The following is a 27,279-nucleotide window of genomic DNA, read 5'->3' on the forward strand; positions in this document are numbered from 1 at the left end:
AAGCAGGTGTCAGGTTGTAAGATCGATACAGTAAAGCTACTGGGGACCTTGGTGTCGTAAGGTTATACATCATTTTACATACTTTTCAGAGAGTAATCTAGGAAAATAATCTATCGATTCTTTCCTTTAGGAATGAGCATGAGTATAAAGGGTTATGCACTCGATCTCAAAGGGTAAACTAGGTTAAGGAATAAGGTAAACTTTGATTTAGGTTTTACACAGAATATTAGACATTCATTTGGTGTTTGAAATGATAACACCCAGCCGATAAAATTGCTCTGAAAATAGGAAATTAGGTGGTGTAGCCATACATTGTAGATATACCCCAGTACATCACTGTCGAATCATTTACCTCTGGCTGATACTGAAGACTGGAAGTGGAACGGGGATGCATTTCCCATCCTCCGCAAAAGGACCTTATCAGATCCACATTGCCACCGTCGCCGTTAGGAGAAGGGGTAGCAAGAACGATGCGTGGACGAGAACAGTGGCCGAGGATGCCATCAAGACCATGCCATCCCTGTCTACGAAGTTGACATCACCGTAAGGGAAGAGTTTGTCGTAGGGCCATCCATCGTGCGTGTCGCCTCCGAAGTCATTATCTTCTTCGGAAGACTCCTCTTCTCGAGAAGATGAGTGGTGGTGGTGGTGTTGGCTGCGATTCTCGCTCGTGAGGGCGGTTTCGTTCACCTTCGTGGCTAAGACTCGGGCCGGAGCAGCAGCGCTCCCTCCACCGATCTTCAAAGGCATCACCGTCACTCGGAAGCCAGACGAAGGCAGCTACAGAACAGAGGTACTTCGTGAGTCTTGCTGGTTAACCATAGGGATTAATACCCACTGACAACCTAACCTGTTCCTGTCATATGTAACTCCCACAAATGTATAAAACATCGGAGATCATGACTATCGAAAAAACCTCATATTTCAGTAGATATTCTATATCATTAGATCCGAGCAGATATGAAGGATATTGTCAACACATGAAAATACAAATATGGCTTAAAGGAACAGGGAGTGTGGGTTGTGGGCATTAACACGATTATTACTGTGGTTGTCTGTATGGGAATGAGAGTGAAAAAATGGGTTGTGGATGTGGGCAGCGTGGCGGGTGTTGGGAAATGTTATGGTCGGTCTCCACGTCGAGAACGAGGTTGTGGATGTACGTAGGGATAAGAAGAGTTAGTTGGCTTGTATTTGCGAGTCAAGGTGTGTGCGTGTGTGTGTGTGTGTGTGTGTGTGTGTGTGTGTGTGTGTGTCCCACCTCACCTTGTCCAGATTCTTGAGGTTATGGATGCTGTAGATGTTGTTGGCGTGGAGCACGGTGCGGGCGGGGTTAACCAAGGAGTCACCCACGTCCACCGAAGGTGTGTCAATCCCGACGCCAACCACGCCCGTGCGCGGGTGTCTGCGGTACCCATAGTTAGCAAGCCACTGCGCGCCATCCTCGCTCAAACCTGGAAAAGTTGTGTCTTGAGAGTGTGCGCTTCCCAGCGCGCAAAAACCAGGTATGTACCTAGATGTCATAACCTCTTTATGTGTATCCAGTTAGAAACTTGGCTCAGGATGGAAATCTGTTCTTTAACTGATTCATCGAAAACTTGTTTGGGAAACATGCGAGCTCCCTTAGCGTTCAGGTTTAGATGCAACTTCGCTGATGAGGTAGTGAGATTTAAGGTCAACTGGAACGTATCTCAAGACACTCGTTAAGCGCTCGTCAATACCCCAGGAACGGCGAAATCCCTTTCCATAACAACCTAACCTCAGGGCAGCCTAAGTATAACCTTCATATACCTGGAAAATGGTTGGTCTCGTTTTCGTCGTAGCCTAAGTAATCTCTTAGGTTGTGGCTCTTCTTGTTCCAGCCAGTGTTCAGTAGGACGACGCCTGCATGTGGGAGGAACTCTTGGTGCTTGGATAGGGCCCTTTCCAGGTCCCTGGCTGTGATGGCGTATGTCCGGTTGCCTGACATTCGTACCGTGGGTTCCATGTCGATCACCACAGCTGCAGGAGAAATCAGGCTGTTCATTACGTATGAGGTTGGTTAGTAAAACACCTTTTCACCGAAGAGAGAGAGAGAGAGAGAGAGAGAGAGAGAGAGAGAGAGAGAGAGAGAGAGAGAGAGAGAGAGACTAAAAATTTATTCTCTTTAATCATCAAGTTCCTCTCGTTCCCCTGACCACCTACTCCTCCTCCTCCTCCTCCTCCTCCTCCTGTGACAGAGAACCTCCTCTCCCACAACATCCCACCTTCAGCTCCCGTATTCCACCTCCTCATCACCTACCTGGAACGTTCCAGAGCCTGTAGAGGGGGATGTCCTCAACGGTCCAGCTGGTGTTGGAGAAGTGGGCGGGGGCGTCTACGTGAGTGCCCAGGAGCTGATCCCCACACATGTCATTCATCATGATCCTGACGACAACACCACCTTCAGGTTACTCTACATTGGAAGGATGACTTACCTGCAACTGTATTGCCTAAAAAAGAGGTTAAGAGGATGGATGGGAGTCCGTAAACGTTACTCAAAGACTGGAATTTATCTAAAGATAAAGATATTTCTTGAAGGAGGAAAACAAGGAACTAAAAGAGCTGTGAATAAGTACCTTAGAGTTGCTTAGAATGTTACTCAAAGGCACTTACATACATCGACTTGATTTTAATCTATGTGTTTCATGTATCTAACCCTTCTCCATTACACCTAACAGTAACTGACTCACAAGACCTTAATACAGTATCTAAGCTACTTCGAATAACATGATGTCAGATTTACCAAATAAATCTTAAACCTAAACTTGTGTCATATGAAGACGAACTTCAGTCATGAAGACCTTTGTTTATCTAACATTCAGGGAAAAAAAAAACAAGTGAAAGTTAAGATGAGATACGAACTTAACGTTGATCTGATGCTGATCAGATTCCACAACTCTGACTTGGTGAGAGGCGGGGACGTCCACATTGATCGTGTACGTCAGGTCCAGCAGGGACACAGACGTTAGGAGGTCGACTCCGCCAGTAACAGTGGGATCCTGTACGAAAGCAGAGGCGTCGGCAGGGCTGGCAACAGCTAAGACCAACGAGGCCACGACCACTATCACCACCACGACCATCATCCCTGGGGTCGAAGTGGGTGTCTGGGTTCGGGTGTGAGGTCGTGATGCCATACCTCAGAAAAGGGAAGGGGGGGAAAAAAAGGATATGTTTTAAATATACTGCAACCGCTTATAGTCCCCTGAGAGACAGGTGAGGGAGGTCATTCTCTCATTAAGACATGTTCATCACGAATCTTGAAAAATCTTCTGTGTGTTGGAGATATTCGGTGTACTGGTTACAAAATATTCAGAGAATGATAACGTATGGATAGTAACGAACTTGCTTGGTAACGATGGCAGGTCACAACGCTACATTACCAAGATCAATGGCAGGTGTGTGACCTGGGAGTTTAGTACTGGAGACCAAGAGACACACAGGTAGATGAGACGGGAGACGAGAGACAAGGCTGACTGACAGACAGATAAGTCGACAGAAGAAAAATATCGACAGAGAGAGAAGGAGAGACAAAACGCGAGAGAGAGAGAGAGAGAGAGAGAGAGAGAGAGAGAGAGAGAGAGAGAGAGAGAGAGAGAGAGAGAGAGAGAGCAAAAGGGGGACGAAGGGAGAGAGAGGGAGAAGGTTTTAGAAACGAGAGGGTGTTATAGTGATGTAGATATATACTCGCCTCACTGGCAACAATGACCACACTGCCTCACAACAGTTTCGAGCTGAGCATAGAACTATAACATAAGCAAAACCTTACTGACAGTGCACATTGCTCAGCTGTTCACATTATCAAATGACAAGCCCAGTATCTCCACTGCCTCAAGATATTGTTCTCTTCACGTGTTGTGAGCAGCAGGATCTTACCACCAGAGACTAGATCGCCACTAAGATAAGGCTGCCGTAGACACAGAAAGTGGGGAAATTGAACGAATATTCGCAAGCAATCATAGGTGTGTGTGTGTGTGTGTGTGTGTGTGTGTGTGTGTGTGTGTGTGTAGGGTCTTTTTTTGCGTGTGAGTGTGTATTTTTTAGGGATGTGTGCAGGAACCTCGAGTACCTCCACATCACCTTCGTACAACCTCATCCAAACGCAAGTCCGAGCGGAGCGTCAGAGCACCATTATCCTCACACCTCCAGCCCTTCGCTCCTCCTCCTGCTGTTCCTCGTCTTTATCTCTTCCTCCTCCTCCTTCTCTTCCTTATCCTCCTCCTCCCTGGTTGATCGTCAGCCTCCATGGTGACAAAACGAGGGAAATGACGGTTAGGTCTAAAGAAAAGAGGATATTCGAACCCAGCCAAACTCCCCCACACATCTCCACCATACATATGGATACTATATAAATGGTCTTCCATATATATTTCGACCGTGCCTTTCCCCCGGTCGAAAACCACCCTTCTTATTTTTTTTACCCTCCGTCTGACCCCCGAGTTCAAGATAATGGCATGATGTAACCTGAGACCCGTGGCTCCTCACGACAGACATCTGGGATCACAGACATTGGAGCTGAAGACAAATGGCATTTGCTGTTCTCTGTACACGTTGGGTAAGACCATGACTATAATGGAAACAGATATATAAGTATATATATACGTATATCATCCTCGAACACCATATAGAAAACAGTGAGAGAGAGATAGACACATGATAGACTAACATAGCCTACTGGAGTAGATATGTTGACGAAAGTAGGAAAGATTTAAGAAGTAATCCAAATAGAAACAGAGAATATCACCAGTTCTCTGCCGCAGCTGACACAGCTGTAGCTCAAATCATGCTATCAAGAAAAGAAAAAAGAAATTCGCTGGCGTAGTAACACAGGAGAGCTGTCACTCGTATGTAAGACTTAGTATCGAGTGTCAGCTGTTGTGAAAATGTGTGAGATGAGGGAAAGTCATGTTCTCCTTTTAAACGGGTATTTGTGTTAAGTGGCTACGAACTCGGGCCTGAGGTAGACATTTGAAGTGGGAGTTTTATCATGCTTAAAAGTTTTCCTTTCTCGCTGTTTGTGTCACTGGGAAGATGTCTTCCTAAGCAGGTGGTAGGAATGCAGACGAAGAAAAAAGATATTCTACTCCTTGTGACATCAACCACCATGGCGATACGTCCTTTCCTTCAGCTAAAGCCAGAATACAACACTATAATTTCTTCCCTATAACATTTGTGTGTTCTGTCCTGCTAGCTATGACGTGCATACATCCATACATGTATGCGAGACTCGGCTTGTATGAGTCGACATCCAACATACATACGCTCTGTGGATGAAGGACAACCAGTCTTGTGCTCCTCCTATCCATCCTGTGGGTGGTGGCGCCACTACAGGCAAGTTGGCGTGAGTTCATGGAGCAAAGACGAGCGTGGTGAGGTATGTGTCATCATTGCCGGGAGGGAACACCTTTAAGAAGGACGTTTCCGGTCTATAAAACACTGACTTTTGTAGAGGATATGGTTTACAACCCTGTCTCCAACGTTATCGATATTGTAAGACCTATGGACGATAATGCTGTCCTCCAGCAGATAACCTCGTCAAGCACCATGAGATGTCCTGTTGTCTGTCCATCTTATGTGCTCCCAGAACCACGTTGCTACATTGATTGCAAGCACAACGTGCAACATCAGATACAAGGCCAGAGAACACAGAGCAAATGCTGCAGATTGCAAGTCCAGTAAGTGTAGTTCTTATAGTGAATCGTCTATGCGTATATATGTGTGTGTGTGTGTGTGACATGAAAATCCACAGTCAATCACTTACATGACTCACTTACCTGTTAAGGGTTATTGTCGCACTGTGTGATCCTGTCAACTGGTGAGGAAAGACAGGACCAAGTCCTCAGGCGCCGACGGGTAGTCAAGCCCTCTCCTGATTGGTCATAGAAGGTTTGTTTTATACAGTGACGTGTCACTGAGCGGAGCCAATGGTGTCCAAGGAGGAAATTCGAATACTCGTTGAAATGTTATGAATGCTGACGGCTAAAAGTCCTATAACACACAGTGGTGTTGTCACACACACACACACACACACACACACACACACACACACACAGTGTCCATGAGTTAGCACATGCCAGTCCAGGGTCGGTCCAGTGTGGGTTCGAATCCTGGGCGTGGCAATCAGTGTACATCCAACCTATGTGTTCACCTTCCCTTCCGGGCTGGTCGATACATAGGTACCTGGGTTTGTCTGGGATGTGAGTGCAGGTGTAAACATTACACAGGAGAAGAGACATGATACTTATGGACAAAGTTAAAGGACGAGGCAACACGAGTGTAAAACTCTCTCCCCGTAACACACAAATAGTAATCACAAACATATACATTATCATTATCACCATTATGGGGGTGGACTTTCCTGAAGTCAAAAGTCCTTTGACCATCCACTACCTTCTTCTGTCAGCTGACGTTGACTTTTGACTAGAAACTTAAGAATCAGACAAAAGCTAGGCCCTTCAAAGTACCATCGTGCTTAATTACTGAAGTTGGTGATTTCATTTTAATTTATAGAAAATCGCTGACAATAACATCTTTCATAGAAAATGGTTTTCACCGCGGGAATGTTGTGGGATACTTCGTAAGAGTTATCACTTCGACGAGGGACTGTTCCCTACCCAATTGTTGTAGGGTGAACCCCAAAAATATGTATCCAAATCTCAATCTAAATAGAAATTTACATACATTTTGATGATGATCTAAAGCAAAAATCAAATGATAGAGTTACCGTCAAAGTTTTATTGTGGTATCAAAAACCAGACGGGAACGCTACGAGTGTACACAATATCCACTTCCAACACTCAGGAAATCTCAGGAGGCGTGGTCCCCAACATGAGCACTCCTCTTGTGTTAACTTAGCACAGCAGCAGGCAGCTAAATGACCTAATCAAGACCATCTAATTAATTACGTGTATATATATATATATATATATATATATATATATATATATATATATATATATATATATATATATATATACTCCCTGAATGCCACTTATGAAATGAAGGTTACTATGTATTCAGACACTTTTATAGTTCACCTCAATACTTAGGTATGCAAGAGATGATCTCGTTGCACCCGTCCATCAGCAGCGACCAAACAAATGAACCAACGACCCACATCTTGCCCATAAGAGACTTCAAGAAAATTCCCCGAAAGCAGCACCCACCTACTCACTTCCGTGACATCTATCAGCCTGTGTTCGCGTTTGAGATGCGTTGTTTGTCATGTCGGACAAGAATATGTCATCTACTTTGGCGTAAGATTCCACCTCCCCTACACGTTTTAATGAACGTATAGATATTTTCTCTCACATTCATTTGCCTTTGACGTATATTATGTCTACCATCGTACGTTCTGATCGTGAGAAGGGCGCTCCCTCTCACCCCTCCCCCGTTTTCGCATCATGTCAGCTGCTGTAAAATGAGAGAGAGAGAGAGAGAGAGAGAGAGAGAGAGAGAGAGAGAGAGAGAGAGAGAGAGAGAGAGAGAGAGAGAGAAAAAAAAAGGGAGTAAGTCATTCACCCGCCCTTCATTTTTTTTTTTCTGTCTCTCTCTCCTTGGAGGCGTAGGAGGGCGACACCCAGCCCATGCTCCCCTTAAAGGGCGTCCAGGGCGGGGGAGGGAGATGCTTGCAAGCGCCCCAGTATGCCAGTCTGGTCGGTGGTGTGGACGAGGACACACTCACACACACACACGCACGCACACCCTGACACACGTACATAGAGCAAGGCGGACGCCCGACGCGCGCTTCTCTCTCTCTCTCGCTACCTAGCAAGATTCCCTCTGCCAGGAAGTCGTCAGGTGGAGGAGCACCACTCCGAGGACGACGTCTGTAGTGGCAAGACGATCGAGGTAGGTCGAGGACACACACACACACACACACACACAGGGTATTGGTAGGACGCACATGTAGCATATTTGCAGGTATATGTGATGATGGAGATTGAAGTGCACCTCAATTATATTTCTTGACGATTGGACATAGGGTTATTTCTTTTTTCTCCCCTACACGTTCAACCATGGGAAACTATGATTTCTCATTAATAATCTCCAGTCCATTCATTCAAGATCACTCGCATCCCTTAGTGAACTGGGCATTCTGCCATATCTCGACAGTTCGAGAAATCACCCTTCCTTCGCAAAACCAGTTATATAATACAGATGATGTAACAGATAACATACACACACACACGTGTTCTTAAAGCTGTTCGTCATAACATGCATCCTCTTTGCTGACCCCCAAGAGAGGTTTATCGAAGTCGTTCCATACAGGGAAAAAAAAAGAAAAACCTCCAGAGGTATTATTAAACCTGTAGTGGCCCGGGCCCTTGGCCAAGCTAAGCAGGAAATGCACTTCGCGTGGCAACAAGCATATTGTGAAATGCTTCAGATGTGGCTTCAAACTTTTACCCTGCCTCTGTTTTGTGATCATGAAACAAGAACAATAACCAAAAGTCCTTCCCTGTCATAGTGCATGTGGAAGGAGCGTTTCCGTAATGGTGTGAGCAAAGGGAACACTGAAGGGAGGAGTGAATGCAGGCAGGGATAGTACAGTGGATGAGATACAGAGATGTAGGAGGGTGACAAGTGGAATCGTGTGGGCTCAGGGACCCACAAGGCCCTTATCACATTAAAAAAGAGTGACAGCATTAACGAGGGCCGGAATATATATAACTATATGACTAAATATATATATATATATATATATATATATATATATATATATATATATATATATATATATATGTTCTGTCTAGAACCCTTAAATTTTCCAGCAGAGGCAACGATGCTTCCTACAGTCGTCATCTACATGTATGTCGAAAAAAAGCACTGGTCTCCTCCTGACATGTTTTGGCTAAAGTATCGAGAGTAACCTACATCACCTGCCAACACAGGCGGTGCTCAGCAGGGGGTGAACACAGGCTAGCTCACGCCCTTTAGCTAATCACCCAAATTAACATCAACTTAAGCAAGCTGGGTTAAGCCCGCCCTCCCACCTCAAATAAGCTTAGTTAGGTCTCATCAGGTTGTCTTCCACTTTAATTCCTCTCTTCCCCACCCTTGTAACCCTTCCTCCTTCTCCTCCACCTCCTCTTCCTCCTCCTCCTCCTCCTCTTCCTCATGTCATCCACCCCTTTATCTCCTGGAGAGGACAGTCTTCCTCACACATAAAAAACACAACGAGCGTGGTTCTGGGTACGCTCTATCCCACATTCATTGGGTGTGCCAGCCCTCACGTCGCTACGCCCGCACACCTGAACCCTTTAAATAATTAGCTGCTTTGTTTTCTCTTCCTTTTTCATGAAATTTTTCATGGCGTGGGTGAGCCTGGGCGTGATGCCCGGGTCAGGTTTATTTATAACACTTGGAATGGTGAATGGGGCCGCATCCTAGGGTGGTGATTATGGACCTGTTGTTATCTGAATGATCCTTACGTATGATGTTAGAAACGTGATGTTGCGGTTATGTTGAAAGAACTCTTTGTCTATTTAGTGTACCACTTTTTTCTCTCTATCTAATGACTGACGTGTGTGTGTGTGTGTGTGTGTGTTTGTGTGTTCAGCTATGCTCGTTTAAATGTCAAGTCTTCTCATTGACTCTATTGCCAACGATGGCCAACATGTTGTGGTAACGAGGGCCACATTTTGGCACTGGTCTTTAGGTGTTGGTAATGGCAGAACATGCAGGCCCGGATGTGCATACGATGGCACTCATGGCCACATGATGGCACTCATGGCCACATGATGGCACTTATGGCCACTTGTTGGCACCGATGACCACACGATGGTGCTTTTGGACAGATGTTGGCACAAGTGTTTCAAGGTGTGTTGTTCCGTCTCTTTCTTCCCACTTTCATTGAAATGTATTAAAGATTATATATATATTTTGTTTCGTCCATCAATCAGCAGCGGTTTTTAAACAAGGAACAATGTGTGATATGCATTCAGGGTAAGACGTATATGCCACATGGAGGTAAGAGAGCTATGCCACCTGACTATGTAACAATCTGCTGGTTTATATCAGTGAATATCTAAGTATACTCGATCGATCTATTCTCCGTATCTTTACCCTGCGTTATCTTTATCACGAATTCTTCAACTCATAACTTATGGCAATCTTTATCACGAATTATTCCACTCATAACTTATGACAATCTCACTAGATCACTCAGAATGAAGACCACAGACAGAAAAAAGACGGAAAAGTTGTACGTTTTGTCGATGTACTTTTCATCGGCTCATCTGCTATGGCAAACCTCAGACCACAGGTATGGCAACTGTTGGTCTCGGTCTGGTGTAGGTGGGTAAGTCGGTTGGCACCCCGCCTGGCGGAGGCTGGAGACTTGCCCAGGTCTATATAGCCATCGTGTTCTCGCCTGAAGCACCTCCCATGCCAAGTGGCTCACTCATGCCATCATACCAGGCCTTGTGGTGTGTGTGTGTGTGTGTGTGTGTGTGTGTGTGTGTGTGTGCAAAGCACTAAAGACAATACTGGGGTCGCCCAGGGAGAGAGGTACTAGGAACGTGGCATCAAGGAGGTGCTAGGACCATAGCATCAAAGGAGGTGCTAGGATCGTAGCATCAAGGGAAGGCCTACGAGAGTCGCATCAGGACGCAAGATCTGTAGGATCCAAGTCTACTCAAGATTGAACGACATGGTGGCATTCCCTGACCTCAGCAGCGGCACGACGAATGTTTGAGGAGGAGCGTAAGCACTGCCTGCGAGCAACGTGGGCTCGACGACACGGCACAGCTGTCGTGAATGTTGCGACACCAGTTCACTTGTCTTTTCTGCGCACGTGTGTGTGTGTGTGTGTGCACCCAGAATTGCACTCATGAGTCACCTACGCACATGCAGATTAGTGCATGAGAATATGAATCATCATGAACAAGAGCGGAGGACAAAGATTATATACGTTTGTCACAGTAGATACAGATAATTCATAGGGGAAATAATTCCGTTACCTATGCTAGGTCATGAGAGAGAGAGAGAGAGAGAGAGAGAGAGAGAGAGAGAGAGAGAGAGAGAGAGAGACAGAGGTTCTATAAACGACGAGAGAGGATGGTGCCTGGGGCTTGGTGGGAGGAGGGGAAGGGCAGAGAGAGTCTTTCCAAGCATCTATGGTTGGACCTGAGGGTTGGACGTGAGCCAGACATTATCTTAAAAAAAAAAAGAAAAGATGGTCAAGAAAACTCACCAACTGGATCGTGTCAACTGCCTCCTGTTGACAGTGAGGCGAGCAGTATATGTTGACATCATGACTTCACTGCACCAGACGAGTGAGGCACAGCCACCTGGAGAAACAGTTGGTTCCAATTTATTTATTTTAACGTTTATGATATTTTATGCACATCTATCTAATATATATATATATATATATATATATATATATATATATATATATATATATATATATATATATATATAGCGCCTAGCGCTACCTCGTGCACATGCGCGGGGAAGGAGTTGTTATTTCATGTGTGGCGTGTTGGCGATGGGAATGAATAAAGGCAGACAGTATGAATTGTGTACATGTGTACATATGTATATGTCTGTGTGTGTATATATATGTATACGTTGAGATGTATAGGTATGTGTATTTGCGTGTGTGGACGTGTATGTATATGCATGTGTATGTGGGTGGGTTGGGCCATTCTTTCGTCTGTTTCCTTGCACTACCTCGCTAACGCGAGAGACAGCGACAAAGCAAAATAATAATAGTAAAATATATATATACATATATATACATATACGTAGATATGACCTTCGTGTGGTGGTGCGTTGCCCTCTCACAACCCCCTTGGCCTCGAGCTGTGTTATGCGTAGAGGAGCTGGGGTTCTGCTGCCGCAGTGGTGGGCAAGAATGATGCGTCAATTGCCGAGTCCCTCGGACGCGATGAGGCGCAACGAGACGTGGATGGATCATCCTCTCGTTGCCCACTCTTTTTAGAGAGAGAGAGAGAGAGAGAGAGAGAGAGAGAGAGAGAGAGAGAGAGAGAGAAGAAACCACATCTTCCCTTAAAATTTCATGGACTGCACTGTGGTATGTAGAATTATAAAAAGAAAAAAAAATCGTCGTATAACAGGGACGTTGATCATGAAGATGAGGAGGTAGAATTTGTGTTGATGTTGTAACGCCATTATATATATATATATATATATATATATATATATATATATATATATATATATATATATATATATATACCTTCCTCAACTGCCACAAGGCTTGCGAGAATATAATGCTACGTGGTGACGCCATCTACTACCAGTGTCTGAGAGGAGGAGGAGGAGGAGGTGGTGGGGACTGTAGTGCATTGTCGAATTCCTGATGGAAAAGATGACATATATGTATGAATAAAGACACTCATATGTCCAGGTTCCGTGCTACTGTCAACTACCCTTTGATAGGCGCGGCAGTTCCCCACCCCAAGAAAAACACATACCTTCACCCCCATGAAATGACAAGGTATTCACCCTAATGATAACTCACAATCACCCACCACACACTCTCTCTCTCTCTCTCTCTCTCTCTCTCTCTCACACACACACACACACACACACACACACACACACACACACACACACACACACACACACACACACGCACATCTGGCCAGAGAAACAAACGCAGAATTTTGTCTTTTTATGAGATCAGACAAAAGACTAGGGAATATAGAACTCGGGCTGTGTCCACTATCCACTCAGTGCCCCTTGTACGACCATTCAGTGAGACCGCCCCCCTTCCAACCCCTACCTCATCTTTACCCCCTATGCCTCACACCTATGTATGCCTCACACCTATGTATGCCTCACACCTATGTATGCCTCACACCTATGTATGCCTCACACCTATGTATGAGAGTCTAATGGGAAGTTTCAAAGGGTCTTGAAGCGTGGTGACGGAGGAGGGAGACAGGAGCGGCTTCAATTGTGACTTGTTAAGGAGGGAGGGAAGGAGGGAGGGTAGGAGGGAGGGAGAATACAAATGTCTTCGCTACTTAACATTTTACTTCCCTCGTTCTGACATGCCTTTTCATAGCTAGAGAATCTTTATAGATCTGTTCCCCTGCTTGACTTATCTGTCTGTCTGTTTGTCTATCTATCTGTCTGTCTTTCTGTTTTATCTCCCTGTCGAAGAATCCCCTCTGCACGGGGCTCCCGCAGCGCTTAAGAGTGTCTCTCTATCTATTCGAGTGTCTGTTACTCATCTATTTACTCGTCTGTCTATCTAGGCAGTGGAAGTTGGTCACCATGACGTCTGCGGCGGCGATGCCCACAGCTGCGGTGGCTGCGGCTGCGGCGCTCGTTCTGGTGATAGTAGGGGTCACCGCTACCTCGGCAGAGCTCTTCGATCTCTCCTACACCTTCAACGAGAACGCCCCGACCTCCCCGAAGTTCTCCGCCTTCAGGCAAGAGCTGCAGAGGAGCGGTCGTAATAAACTGGGCATCTGGTGAGTCTCTCTCTCTCTCTCTCTCTCTCTCTCTCTCTCTCTCTCTCTCTCTCTCTCTCTCTGTGTGTTTCATACCTGATCGCCGTCTCCCGCTTTGATGGTAATGCCATACATTGCCTTTCCTAGGGTGGAGGTGCACAGCTTCTGCTCGTCGGAACACTCCGGGACACACATCAACGCACCTCGACATCACTACGAGACTGGCTGGGCTGTGAACGACATCCCCAACGCTCGACTCTGGAGGGTACCAGGTAAGGTACATGGAGGGTACCAGGCAAGGTACCTGGTGGGTACCAGGTAAGGTACATGGAGGATACCAGGTAAGGTACCTTTACGAAGGATACCGTAGGTGGGACGAGACAATGGAAAAGGGATGGAACCCGAGAATCTAAGAGAAATGCGGACAAGTGAAAATGGGCGCAGGAGGAAGTGAGAGATGTAATGGGATGAATTTGAAGGAGGGAAAAAATACTCTGTAGAATAAGACAATATGAGATATAGAGAACTCATGCTGGAAATGGTAATCGCTAACATAATCTCAGAGGATTTAGCACATGTAAACCTTCAACCATCTATACTTTCTACCACACCTTCAGAAATTCATCATGACGATCACGACGGGTATTCTTATATGTAATCAAGGATAGACTCTCAGATTTCTTATGTATCTTATAAAATGATCAAATTGCGAGTAAATCGATTCCAGTACTTCTAGATGACGTTCAGCAATGACTATGTCCTCGCTATTGCATCTAAAAGAACAGAGTCTCAACCAAGAAAGGTCCTTCCTACTATATACATCCGGGTGTTCCTCTCTTGCCTCCTTCTTTTGGATGTTCCTAAACCTTCGTTAAGTGATCAATCTGTCATTGTTAATTACGTTCCATGATGTTCTCATCTCCAGGTACACTTTCAACCATTTGATATGTCTTTCCATCATCACCACCACTCCTTGAACATCACATGTTTCTGAGATGTATGTATGTGTGTGTCTGTCTGTCTTGCAGGCGTGGTGGTGGATGTGTCCAAACGCATCAGCCAGTCCCGCAATAAGAACTACGAGGTGACAGTAAGGGATCTTGAGGCGTGGGAGAGAGAGCATGGCGTCATCCCGGACAGAGCCCTCGTCTTCATCCACACTGGCTGGGGCAAGATGGTCAACAACTCGGGAGCTTACACTGGGGTGGACCCACTAAACAACTTAAATTTCCCCGGTAATTCTGGTCCCCTTTTTTTCTATCATATCTAACGTCATGTAATGTTTTATATATATATATATATATATATATATATATATATATATATATATATATATATATATACACACACAATGGCGTATTTCCTCTTTCCTCTGTGGATAATATGAAATAAATCTTCTCTTTTTTATACGAGCAACTGAACTAATTTACATATCTGGGCTTCTCTTTTATTGTATTGCTTCTTTATTCTCTACTAGAGGGAGGCGTAGAGACGTGCAATAAGATTAGATCACCTGACAAGAATTCATTATAGATTACTTGCTTTGATCACCGAGTCCTTCCATCTCCAACTCTTCCAGGGGTGGGCAAAGGAGCAGCTGAGTGGCTGGCGAAGCACGGCAGCGACCACGGACACGACACGGGCGTCGTGGGTGTAGGCATCGACACCCTCTCGCTCGACAAGGGCGTGTCAGTTCGTTTCCCAGCCCAGGTCAAGCTCTTCCAGAGCAACATCTACGGCGTTGAGAACGTGGCCAACCTAGATAAGGTGAGGGGAAAAAAAAATCGAGCGCAGAAGACGCGTCTTTAGGTCAACTTCTCTACCCATGTCTTTTGTGAGAGGGACGTAATCGTCTTTGTCAACTAGGAGGTATTTGATGAGATATATTTGCAAAGGACAGAGGTTAGCAAACACGAAGAATACGCTTTTCCTCAAAAAGCTGAATCTTAAGAGAACTACTACTATTATTTTGATTGTTCTGTTACTGAGACGTTTTAACAACTGAAGACACTGATGAATTCAGCTCTTCAGAAAATAAATCTAAAGACTAATAGGGATAATGTAGTTGGATATTACGAATCACAATGGTTGAGTTAGGAGCTTAGAGTGCACACAAAACGACCCTTCACACTTGTGAAAATATAAATTTCATCAATTGGCTGAGGTTATCTGATAAACTCAAGACAAAAATTATCGAAAGAAAAAAGAAAACAATCGTTGTTTCGTTATCAACATCTTTATGGTTGTGTCTCTAACGTCTTCAGAATCCTGAAGTGTAAGTACTAAGTCCAGTTCCTCTGTTATTTAACTGATAGGGAACAAGTCTTTCGTGTTGGTTTTTATCTTGCATGTACTTATAGATAACAAAGTCATTCGAATTTAATCTAAAACGCAACTTATATGTACTAAAAAAGAACTTCCAGTCTATGACTTTGTATAATGCTCGTAATCATGCTACATACTGATCGGATATACCTTACCCATAAGGCTGTGCTGATTGGATGTCCCTTACCCTAAATGCTGTATTGATTGGATGTCCCTTTACCTAAATGCTACATTGATTGGATGTCCTTACCCTAAATGCTGTTTTGATTGGGTGTCTCTCACCCTCCTGGACTATACAGAAATCAGATCATTTGGTTCCTTCTACATAACTCCTGAGGAGCAGAGTTGATGGTACGATCCATGTCATGAGGCTATTCTACACGTACCAGTGAAGTGTGATGAAGTGGAGTCTCGGTTGACATGATATAGATGAAAAGGAATTCAAACAGCAATGCACCACTGGGTCTCCTCCAGGCTCTTGCGATGAATGATGTACATTAGCACATGCACCACTGGGTCTCCTCCAGGCTCTTGCGGTGAATGATGTACATTAGCACATCTATACAGAGCAGAGGTGATTAGCTTACTGAACTATATACATGTATCTCATTCTCAGTCTCTCTTACTGTCTCTCTCTCTCTCTCTCTCTCTCTCTCTCTATCTGCCTATCTCATTCTATCTCTTCCGCTTCTCAGCTCCCGGAGTCTGGCTTCTACGTGACGGTGATGCCCATGAAGATCGGCGGAGGGAGCGGCGCCCCTGCTCGAGTCATCGCCGAAGTGGACGAAGGGCCAGGACCCAACAATGCCTCCCCGACCCCCAGCACTCTCCTCCTGCCTCCTCTGCTGACGGCAACGGTGGCGACGTTTTATTGGTTCCTCGAGGCGTAGAGTGATAGTGGTCTACCTCGCATCGGTCTGACCGGATGGTCCGACGCAGGTGTTGTGAAGACCAACCCACCATGGGGGTCTGCAGACACAGTCTCTCTCTCTTTCATTATGTGCTGACAAAATGCGGTGGTTGTCCAATCTTAAGTGTTGCCGTACTCCGCCTGCATGAGGTTTTATAGCGGAAAAACTTCCCTTTGGCGAGGTTGTATTAATAATCGTCGGGGGACGAAAACGATACAACCTCGCCGAAAGGGAACTTGTTACTCCAAAGAGTCTATCACTTCCCTGCTGCTGATCGTAGGGCAGCCTTGGACCTTTGAAAGCAAGAAGAGAAGCTTCAGTCCAGGAGTGAAACACCGCTTGACCTATATCCTCAGATGTGATGAACTGTGGTCATGAAATGAACATCAGCTTTATAGATGTGATGTTTATAGATGTGATGTTTATCATTCGCATATCAATTATTTTTCTTCCCATGGAGATCACAAGTAACGGTATTCAGTCCTATGTAGTAATCCTATATATAATCTAAACCTGTAAGGAACATAACTGTACCGAAATAATAACTAAGAAGAAGTAATCTAGAGTAAATCATTTTGCGTATCCTTATCTCAAGTGGTCAGTAACTTGTTGTTTTGTATGTGTGTGTGTGTGTGTGTTTTGAAAGCTTTCACATAATATTGTCTAGTCTCTTAACCTTGTGTGTGTGTACCATGACGATACTCCTCTTAAGCTTGTGTGATCAGACACACACACACACACACACACACACACACACACACCGTAGGTAGAGTCTTGTCCCCAAGGACTGACTATCTCTAAGGGAAGGATGAACACTTAGGCTGGCTGTATTTTATCAAGGTTGAGATGTGTGACCATTTTTGGTCCTCTGTTTGGAGTTAAAGGCCACTAAAAGGACACAGCATATCATTACCATCACCTGCCTATACTTCAGGAAAGTTCATGACTCATGGCACAAACATGTATGTGCAGATGACCCGCATGATCTAAGATGACCAATTTTACCCTTCAGTAAATGGCAAAGGACAACAACAACAAAAAATTACATATTTGGGCCACAAATTCACTTTATTTCAACCAGTAATATTTTGGACTTTGAGAATATTCTATATGCATGGCATTCCGTCAGCAATAATAGATGTTGCAAAATGGGACACACATGTAGGCATACAGATCTCTCTCTCTCTGTCTCTCTTCCCCGTCAATTGTAAGTATTGAAATGTGATGACATACAGAAACAGCACTTGGTCACGAATGAGGGCTTTACTAAGTGTAACATCTCCCTTTCTCACACTGTCAATCTTGAAGTGGACTACATTTCCTTCTCGAAGTTCACGTCAAGTACAACTTACCAGAATGTTTGGCGTTATCAGAAGCAAAACAGCTTTTGAAACACCGACGATATAGAGGGACAAGCTAAAGGTTTTCGACGATCCAGTCGAGGTAAGCCCCGACCCTGGTGTACACACCAGGGAAGTCCGGATTACCGCAGTCGTAGCCAAAACTGACGATTCCCGCAACGTAGTACCGTCTGACGCTTGGACTGAAGTAGTTGAGTGGGGAGCCACCGTCACCCTGCCATGGACGAACAGAAGTGGTCGTGGTCACTGAGAAAATTATATATGTGTGCGTGTGTGTGTGTGTGGCTTGGAGTTACATCCCAAATCAGTCAAGATAAAGCTTGCAAAACAGGATGAGGTGGTGATGCAGTGGTATTTGTACTGGGTGGAAGATGATTACCCAAGGATGATTCTATGGCAGTATGAAAACAAAGCAAAACAAAGAATCAGTAAAAAAAAAAAAAAAGATAAAAAAAAATAAGGACAAAACAAGGGAGACAAAAAAAAAAAGGAATATGTGATTTACTAACATGGCACGATCCTTGATGCTCCTCGCGCATACAGATCTGATTCTCAGTGACCACAAACGAGCGCTCCACGTTTTGGTAGGCCTTGTTGCACTCTGCGATGTCTGTCACCGGGAGAGCGACTGCCACAGGTACAAGCGAAGGTTTGCCACCTGTTGAGATGGAAGATTGAGATACATTTAAGACAAACCAACTCTGTTAAACCTTACCCTTAAATGAGGAAGCGAGTCTAATCTTACCGTCTTGCTTCTTTCTCATTCCCTTAAGTGTCTGGTCCACAGTAGGTACTGTGTGGCTAGAGGTCACATTGTGCCAGGGTTGATGACATTCTTGGACGTGCATGATGCCAGGATCATTATATGTGTGTCCGTAGTGGGGGAGGAGGGTGGGAGGGGGGTCACCTTATTCCATGGTCTGTGTGTTTGTTCAAGGGCAACAAAACCTTTTTTTTTTTTATGATACTCACCGAATGATGTGTCTCCGAACCCAACCACAACTAGTTCTTTGCCAGTAAAGTTGCTATGACGCTGTGGAAACGGGAGGCAGGCCGGCCGCACATAATCTGCGGAGGACATGACGATATTTTAGAGCCAAGTCTGTGGAGGAGGAGGAGGATCCGTCGCGAGGCACAGGACACGCAATCTGTTGGAGGGCGTCGTGAGGGGCGGGGTGGTCGGGGTGTATATATATATATATATATATATATATATATATATATACACAGACAGTCTCTAGATAATGATATCCTCCTCCAGGAGTATATCTTGTGGAGTATATGATGAAGTCTGTCTGTGGTCCGTGACAGCGCCTCCTGTCACCTTCGTCAACAGAGATACAGGGCCCGCCTTCTCTGTAGCACAGACGTTAGAAGATCTAGTGTCTTCCGTGGTCTTCACCACCACAATTGAGTGATCGGGTTGGTCAAGACAGGAGGAACGCAACAGTTCATAGGGGAGAGGGAGGAGGGGGAAAACAAAACACTAAAAGGAAGCAGTAGTGCAATAGTGATCTGGACCAATGGTAGTGTATATTGCGAATATTCCCAAGAAACGGCGCACACAACACTAAGCTTGCTTACCGGTGAAGGTAACGTCTTGAGGCAGGGTGAGAATGGCAATGTCATTTTGATGCCTATTAGGGTTATACTCGGGATGAATCGTCTTCGTCACTGAAAACTCCTGGAAGGTGGAGTCATCTTCGGCGAGGGAAAGAACACCCACACGAACAGTGTTCCTGATTAGAAAGGGTTGACAGTGAGTGTGCGTGTATCATACGGCGTCCTCGTGTGGCTGACGAGTGTTTGTGTGTAACATTAGATTGAGCAAAGAGGAACGAGAATATCCTATTGATAAACGTGCTTGTAAAAGAAAGATCTGATTTCAAACAAATCCACCCCCCCCCCCTACAAGCACACACACACACACACACACACACACACACACACACACACATGGGTCCCCGTGGTGTGATGATTAGCGCTACTGACCATGAGTCAGCACGGGCCAGCTCGGGATCTAACCCAAAGTGGTGTTCGAATCCTGGTCGCGGCTGCCGGTCAACAGTCCACTCAGCCGTTCATCCTCCTCTCGGGTATGGTCAATGAAAACGTACCTACCATAGGCTGATGTGTGTGTGTGTGTGTGTGCATTACAATAAAGACATAACACGTATATACAAGGGAATGCACAAGGTAATACACAATATATATATATATATATATATATATATATATATATATATATATATATATATATATATATATATATATATATATATATATATTCTTTTAAAGGACGTGAATTAAGAGAAGAGAAATGAATAGGAATTGGGCATCCAGAAGAGAGACACATGCCTTCCAAGTCTGAAGTCTTATCGGCTCAAAACTATGAAGGCATGACGCTGAGACGTGACTGTTGGCAGTGAAAGAAGTAATGCGAATGAAAGTCAGATCAGGAAATGAAAACATGGGGGAGAAAATGATACATCTCTTCTCCAACCGGGCTTCCTCCTCCTCCTCCTCCTCCTCCTCCTCCACGGTATGATAGAAGACATAGCAACTCACACGTCAGTTATAGCACAATGAGCACCCGTGAGGACGTGACGCTTGGTAATCAGGGTACCCCCACAGATGAAGCGGAAGGTTGTGTTCTTGTTTCCCACTACCACCAACCATGGCCATGCTCCAGGCTGTGGAGGGGGAGAGAAATTCCAGTATAATAATGATCATACGGGGGGAGGGAAGGGGGGGGGGGAATAATAATGGGAAAAAAGAGGGAAAAAAAGGTGTTTTTCATACGTTCAGCGATAGGAAGGAAGGAAGAAGGAAAAATCTTCTGCATATCAGTGCCATTCATGTGTTGCTGAACACCACTCGGATCTAAAACGACGAAGGAGTGTCATACATGACCACGACTGGTGAGGGGAATATTAGACCTGGTATGGTGGCATATGATATGATACAGAGGGATGAGGACTGCATGACGATGAAGACGTTTAGGTTAGCGTAGAGATGAAGGCCAGCTAGCAGATACGATGGAGCACAGAGAAGGGAAGGCCAGCTAGCAGATACGATGGAGCACAGAGAAGGGAAGGCCAGCTAGCAGATACGATGGAGCACATAGAAGGGAAGGCCAGATAGCAGATACGATGGATCATAGAGAAGGGAAGGCCAGATAGCAGATACGATGGAGCACATAGAAGGGAAGGCCAGATAGCAGATACGATGGAGCACAGAGAAAGGAAAGGCCATATAGCACAGTACACAGTACTGATTTGATAGGGTACATATACCATCAGCCACAGACATGAGGGGCTGAGTGAGAGACGTTATACAATATCCACAACTGTTTGCTTCTGTCTACCAAGATTTTGTACGAGTCTGTCACCAAGGGTTTAACATGACCGACGTGCTACAGACAGAAGACGGGAATACCTAACAAATCTGAGTCGAGAATCATAAAACAGGAGAGTGTGAACAGCTTTATCGGAGAAGGAAAGCGTCAAACGACTCATTCGTGATCTGGAAATGTGGGTTGAGAGAGAGACAGAAATCTGTCCACTTGACAGTATAGTATGACAGTGTATCTAACTAGTATTTTTTTTTTTTTGGACTCTCTTTCTCACCAACTCCTCCCCTTCCTTAGGTTGTCAACGACCCGTGTGCGTGCGTGTGTGTGTGTGTGTGTGTGTGTGTGTGTGTGTGTTGCATTCCTGCGTTGGCATAGGCTGACAGAGGCATATCCCCGCGTCATCTCAGACTGGATCAGAACAAGGAGAAAAAATGAACTCGCAGTGACAGCGACTACATCACATGATGTTAAGTTGGAAAGGAACACAGTGTTGAGTGTGCTCAACTATATTCCTACGAGTCCATGGGGAAAATGAAACACGAAAAGTTCCCAAGTGCACTTTCGTGTAATAATCACATGATGTCAAGTGTTTTAAGAGAAGGGGATCAGAGACTACGAGCATTAGAGAATATATATACATGGATGGTTAGAAATGGAAAGACTTGAGAAAAAGATCGTTGATTCTTTTTTTTTGATCGAGAGAGAGAGAGAGAGAGAGAGAGAGAGAGAGAGAGAGAGAGAGAGAGAGAGAGAGAGAGAGAGAGAAAGAGAGAGCGTTTCCGTCCCCAAATGAGGTTTTCTCTACGAACAAGGACAAAGAAGGGAGTCCAACTTACCTTCTGGATGTCTAAGTAAGTCTCTGGTGCGGAGAAGCCACACTCATTCTCCGTCGGGATGATGGACGACGGTTTGGACAGTAGAGGGTGCTCGAATCGGCAGCACCGAATCGTGTACCTCAACAGCAACCTGTGGGAGGAGGATGGAGTGAGGGAGGGTGTGAATCACAGCTTACACGCGCGAGTACCCAGGATAAGGAAAGGATAATGTGTTCCATTCAGAATCTAAAGACCTTTTTAAGTTCACTGATCCTCAGTGATGCTATCCCCTCAAAGTACTTTGTAAAAGTTCGACGAAGACCCTACGACCATTCCAGCCTGCATCATCCATTTCCTGATCGTTTTTTGTCATCATTTAGCTCGTAGCCTTGTAGAGAGTGAGAGTACCTTTAATCTTAAACCTCTAATTAAGCCTTTTTTTAATCATACCACAAGACAATATGTCTGCTATATCCCTGCTCTCTCTCTCTCTCTCTCTCTCTCTCTCTCTCTCTCTCCCTCATCACTCGCGGTGGACATGATTTTGGAAAGCGAAGATATAACCATAAATTACCCTTGTACGAACCTTTCAAACTTCTCAGTCACTCTTCTTCACCCTGAGTGGGCAGTGTAGCCGACCAAGTTGACTGTGTCTTAGTGAGAATAGTGGCTGGTGCAAGCGAAGCTGAAATAATAATCATCATCCCAGACAAAATGCTGGAGCAGTTTCTCTCACTTTATCTCTGTTGTTCCCTTACATTTTGTGAGGACGCTTGGTGTGCGTGGAGGAGACAGTCACATCGACGTATGTGCTCCTGTATCATTGTTAATGCCTGTTGGGCAATCCAATGTTATTATCTGCCTCTTATACACAAGCGTCATTCTGAGACCGTTAGCACGGTCAGAAGCGACGTTAACTCCAAATACTGTACGAAATCTATTCGAACTTTTCCTTATGTCTTTCTGACGTCAGTCAGACATCCTCGTAAACTAGGTCACGTGATTTTTTACGGTAATGGGATGAGAAAAGTAAACATAGCTTACGAAGTGTAAGTGGGTTTGATTATTTATGATACGATGCTTGTCATCATAAAACGGAATAGGCACGCAACATATTCCTGTTGGGTTGCGACGCTCGCGTGAAGCACACAAACCCCGAGTGAAGAGACACAGCTTATACGATTCCAGACGCAAGCGAGTTGTACCGTAGCGGCATCAAAGGAACATAAGGGACAAGGACCTCACCTTCCGAACGAAGTTCTGAAAAACGGCATCATCGACTCGTTCCCAAACTGGGAGGCCAGAGGCAGGTACACGTTACACTCACTCTCTCCTCCGCAAGTACCTGAAAGACATATCATAGGTTTTCCACAGACATTCGATAAATCATACTTAATTTACATTGCTATATTGAGGAACGTACGTGTGTGTGTGTGTGTGTGTGTGTGTCATGGAAATTATAGTTTTCTTCCTCACTAAACGTTTATCTCTCTACACACATGACTTAAGGCCAGTCTTCTCTATGTTAAACAATAGTTATTGTTCAAGCAGACTCTTCTGGTTCATCCCACATACACCAAGGTGATAGTCCAAGCTGCTAAATTCTTTGCCGAGTCTTTGCGGGCTCATTGTAAACATTACCATGAGAGAAATCTGACACTTAACACACACACACACACACAAAATGAGTCTCTTTCAAAGACATTTTTTTTTCATATACTTTAATACAATCTTCAGGGTGTTTTCAGACAACTAATGAGAACCATTACTCACCATCAGCGTTCCCCAGGGTGATGGTTACTGTGGAGAGGTGCTTGTTGTTTGTCTCTGAAATAAAAACATCTTTGAATCCTGTGTAAAACTATTAGGTAGATATTTGGTTTATGAAGGCTGTTAGGTTCTTCTGTGTGACTGATTGCCTTAACGGGGGTTGGTTGGATAAGAGAAAGGAAGGTGTATTTCACAACGAGACAGTGGGCTCTAAGCGGGATCACTGGTATGGAATATCTATAGTAGTAGTCATATGCTAATGCCTTTATGGAAGGAAAAGATGTTGTTCAGTGCAAAAATAAATATATTCGTCAGAAGTCCAGAAAAAAAATCTCGGTTTTGAGGATAAATTTTCTCGCACATATGTGATTGTACACTTCAGTCTATGTTCTAAGGGTCTCTAATATATATATATATATATATATATATATATATATATATATATATATATATATATATATATATCAGTAAAATTTACCGAACCTCTTAACATCTCTCTTTCTAAGGAAGGAATCTGGTGATAAGTCTAAGATAATCTTAAAGTTCACTTCAAAGTCTTTCTAACATATAGATGCCTTCAGCTTATGTCCTGCCTGTGTAGTGTGTGTGTGTGTGTGTGTGTGTGTGTGTGTGTACGTGTTTACTCTTTTACATACAAAAATCTACCTTTTATATTCATATTTCATACATATAGATATTCGTCTGTTTTATAATGAAAGTGCAAATCAGCATTACTTACACCATCAACAGGTTATATGGTCAAGATAGATAATCATTATACAGTAAATGTTAACTTCTATACACAATAAATAACTCCATACAACTAACCTTGTCCTTGTGTTAAGGCAATCCCAAGCAGCATCAAGAATTGAAAGGTCAACATTGTGCTGAAAAAAAAGAAGAAATATTGATAACACGATCTTTCACTCGAAAGAAAAAAAAAAAGAAGAAGAAATATTGATAACACGATCTTTCACTCGAAAAAAAAAAAAGCGCGCACTTCTATATTCAGCTATGTTCATTCATATGTTGTGTTAAGCAACTATAAACAACGATTTTCTGTGGCTAGAACAGACAACAGGTCAACACCACTGCAGCTAAGAACTTAACGAAGAACACGGTGCGCATAGGCGTCTTGAACCAGATGTACTTACTGTTAGGTTTCGATAGTCAGATGTAGTTTATAACCTGTTTTCGGTGTTCAGAAGGATAAGTTCTCAAGTGCACTTTTGTGTAATGATCACATCATCAGGGTAAATACAAGAAAGAAATATAAGTCAGGTGATATACAACGAAGAAAAGTAGCTAGGACATCATTGGTAAACAAGTGATTACCGAAATGTATGTCGGATGTGTTCGAGCCTGGCAAGAAGCGTACCATATATATATATATATATATATATATATATATATATATATATATATATATATATATATATATATATATATATATATATATAACCGATGCATTAAAGAAGATTTGGCTCTGTTCTTCAAAGTAGGAAAAAATTATCAATCTGGAATCTTTCGTTGGCAATTGTGGCTAGCTTAGCGTCGTACCTCCTCACTGTGTGTGTGTGTGTGTGTGTGTGTGTGTTTTCCCCAACTCGGTATTCCCCACACCGCGCTACAGCAGACCCAGCACGACGTCCTTCTCTCTCTCTCTCTCTCTCTCTCTCTCTCTCTCTCTCTCTCGTCGGTCGCCGTCTTCCCACATCGAGTGCCTGTGGTTACCATTGGATACTGTCCTATTCACCTTGTTTCTCTCCACCATGTACTTCATGTATGTACGAATGGTTCAAAACAAGCCATGCCATTCCCGCTGCACATTAGGCTCTGTCGTGAGATCGGGAAAGACTCTACAGACATCCTGCAGGAGTGTGGCCAACATGTACAAAATACCTCGTACCACGTTTATGTTCGCTGTGGATCAAAAGAAAAATATATCTTCTTTGTTTCAGAATTAATGCCAACCTTCCAGACATTTTCTCATTCTGGATCTTTTTTTTTCAGTTTAAGGGAGGCAGGGGGCCCCGCCCATATGTTTTCAATGGTCCAACCCCCCCAGTTTCCCTGAGGGTTATAGCCCTATTGGGCAAAAAAAAAAAAAAAAATGGTCTTTGAAGTAATGCCAATGGCCTTTTTAGAATCACTCTAGTCTCATTCTTCGTAGCTATATATATATATAATTCTTGCGGTGAGCGCTACGCGGCAGACATACCCTTCGGGCAAAATCTTGTGGTCAGTACTCACACGTAAGTACTCACTCTCTAATGAAAGAATGATGGCCTTGCCCTCGTAAGTAGTCTATTAATACACTGTCTAGGACACACGTCGTCAATTACACCCTCCTTTCATCATCTGAATCTGCGACACTGCTTTCACGGGGACGTGTGCTAAAAGAGGCATCAGATACCATACCCCCGACCCACCTGTGCTGAAGGAATATAATCACACGTTGCACGTCCATCTATACACACACACACACACACACACACACACACCATCTATAGCCTCATGAGTTCATCGGTTTTATAAGAAAAACATACAAGACGCTGAGAGAGAGAGAGAGAGAGAGAGAGAGAGAGAGAGAGAGAGAGAGAGAAATGTATAGTGAGGTCGTGGTATTCAACGCAGTCGTGAGGGCTGGCGTTGTCAACTTGGCATATGCGTAGTCATTCACTGGTTTACAGCAAGGGTGTGTGTGTGTGTGTCCCCCTCAGTTCTGGTATGTACCACCTATAGACATGGTAGGTTCCACAGACACACAGGCAGTGGTGGTGGCCACCGCCTCCCTATGCACGTCTCCAGCGCTACCCAACACTATCCTCTCAAGGCCACACCTACAGGTACCAACACAACGGTACAAAAACACTCCTTCGCGATTCACTCACTAATTCCCTACACTCTAAAACCTCAGTTATACTTACAGTGTTGCACGTCTTGGATCACCGATGCTCCTGGTGTATATCCGCAGACGGAGTCCACTTTGTTATTCAGTCACCTGTGTTCACTGTTCTGAGGCCGCACCCACTCCACGAAGCTCCGCCTACAGTTCACCACGTCACCTGACGTCTGTATTCCCATGGCGCAAAATATGCGTCAGAACAGTGAAAAAAAATATACATCTATCCTTTTCCTACATTATCTAATGAAATATTTATTGTCGTAATGTCATTATGACATTTCACTCATTATTACGATATTTATCTTTTTGCTTCCTCACAACCTTGGGGTACGTTCCTGCCCGGCTGAAAATAGGAAAACCACCGGAAAGCGAGTTTCCTTAGT

General features: G+C 44.3%; 3 protein-coding genes across 4 annotated transcripts; 1 reads left to right on the forward strand and 2 right to left on the reverse strand.

Annotated features, from left to right (window-relative positions):
* Positions 1-201: 201 nt before the first annotated feature.
* Positions 202-11,290, reverse strand: LOC139761834 (uncharacterized). Of its 2 annotated transcripts, none has more exons than XM_071686364.1 (6): positions 11,216-11,290; positions 2,884-3,157; positions 2,282-2,406; positions 1,792-2,001; positions 1,267-1,454; positions 202-780 (listed from the first exon to the last, which is right to left on the reverse strand). In XM_071686364.1, exons 2-6 carry the CDS (start codon positions 3,153-3,155, stop codon positions 421-423), a joined length of 1,155 nt encoding a protein of 384 aa, XP_071542465.1. In that variant the 5' UTR covers positions 3,156-3,157; positions 11,216-11,290; the 3' UTR covers positions 202-420. The 2 variants fall into 2 exon arrangements, with proteins under 2 accessions (XP_071542465.1, XP_071542464.1); XM_071686363.1 differs by lacking the exon at positions 11,216-11,290 and adding an exon at positions 5,793-5,869.
* Positions 7,665-17,260, forward strand: LOC139761839 (isatin hydrolase-like). The gene is made up of 6 exons (XM_071686372.1): positions 7,665-7,869; positions 13,254-13,472; positions 13,599-13,723; positions 14,480-14,686; positions 15,031-15,218; positions 16,472-17,260. The coding sequence occupies exons 2-6, from the start codon at positions 13,273-13,275 to the stop codon at positions 16,664-16,666; spliced, it is 915 nt and encodes a 304-aa protein (XP_071542473.1). The 5' UTR covers positions 7,665-7,869; positions 13,254-13,272; the 3' UTR covers positions 16,667-17,260.
* A 476-nt stretch (positions 17,261-17,736) lies between these two features.
* On the reverse strand, positions 17,737-27,063 carry LOC139761835 (venom protease-like). Its single transcript, XM_071686365.1, has 10 exons — positions 26,919-27,063; positions 24,817-24,875; positions 23,992-24,045; positions 23,464-23,563; positions 22,240-22,369; positions 20,617-20,741; positions 19,633-19,787; positions 19,021-19,116; positions 18,558-18,706; positions 17,737-18,262 (listed from the first exon to the last, which is right to left on the reverse strand). Exons 2-10 carry the CDS (start codon positions 24,869-24,871, stop codon positions 18,104-18,106), a joined length of 1,023 nt encoding a protein of 340 aa, XP_071542466.1. The 5' UTR covers positions 24,872-24,875; positions 26,919-27,063; the 3' UTR covers positions 17,737-18,103.
* Positions 27,064-27,279: the final 216 nt, after the last annotated feature.

The sequence above is a fragment of the Panulirus ornatus genome, chromosome 42 (genome assembly GCF_036320965.1).
Source record: "Panulirus ornatus isolate Po-2019 chromosome 42, ASM3632096v1, whole genome shotgun sequence".
In the NCBI taxonomy this organism is placed as follows: domain Eukaryota; kingdom Metazoa; phylum Arthropoda; class Malacostraca; order Decapoda; family Palinuridae; genus Panulirus; species Panulirus ornatus.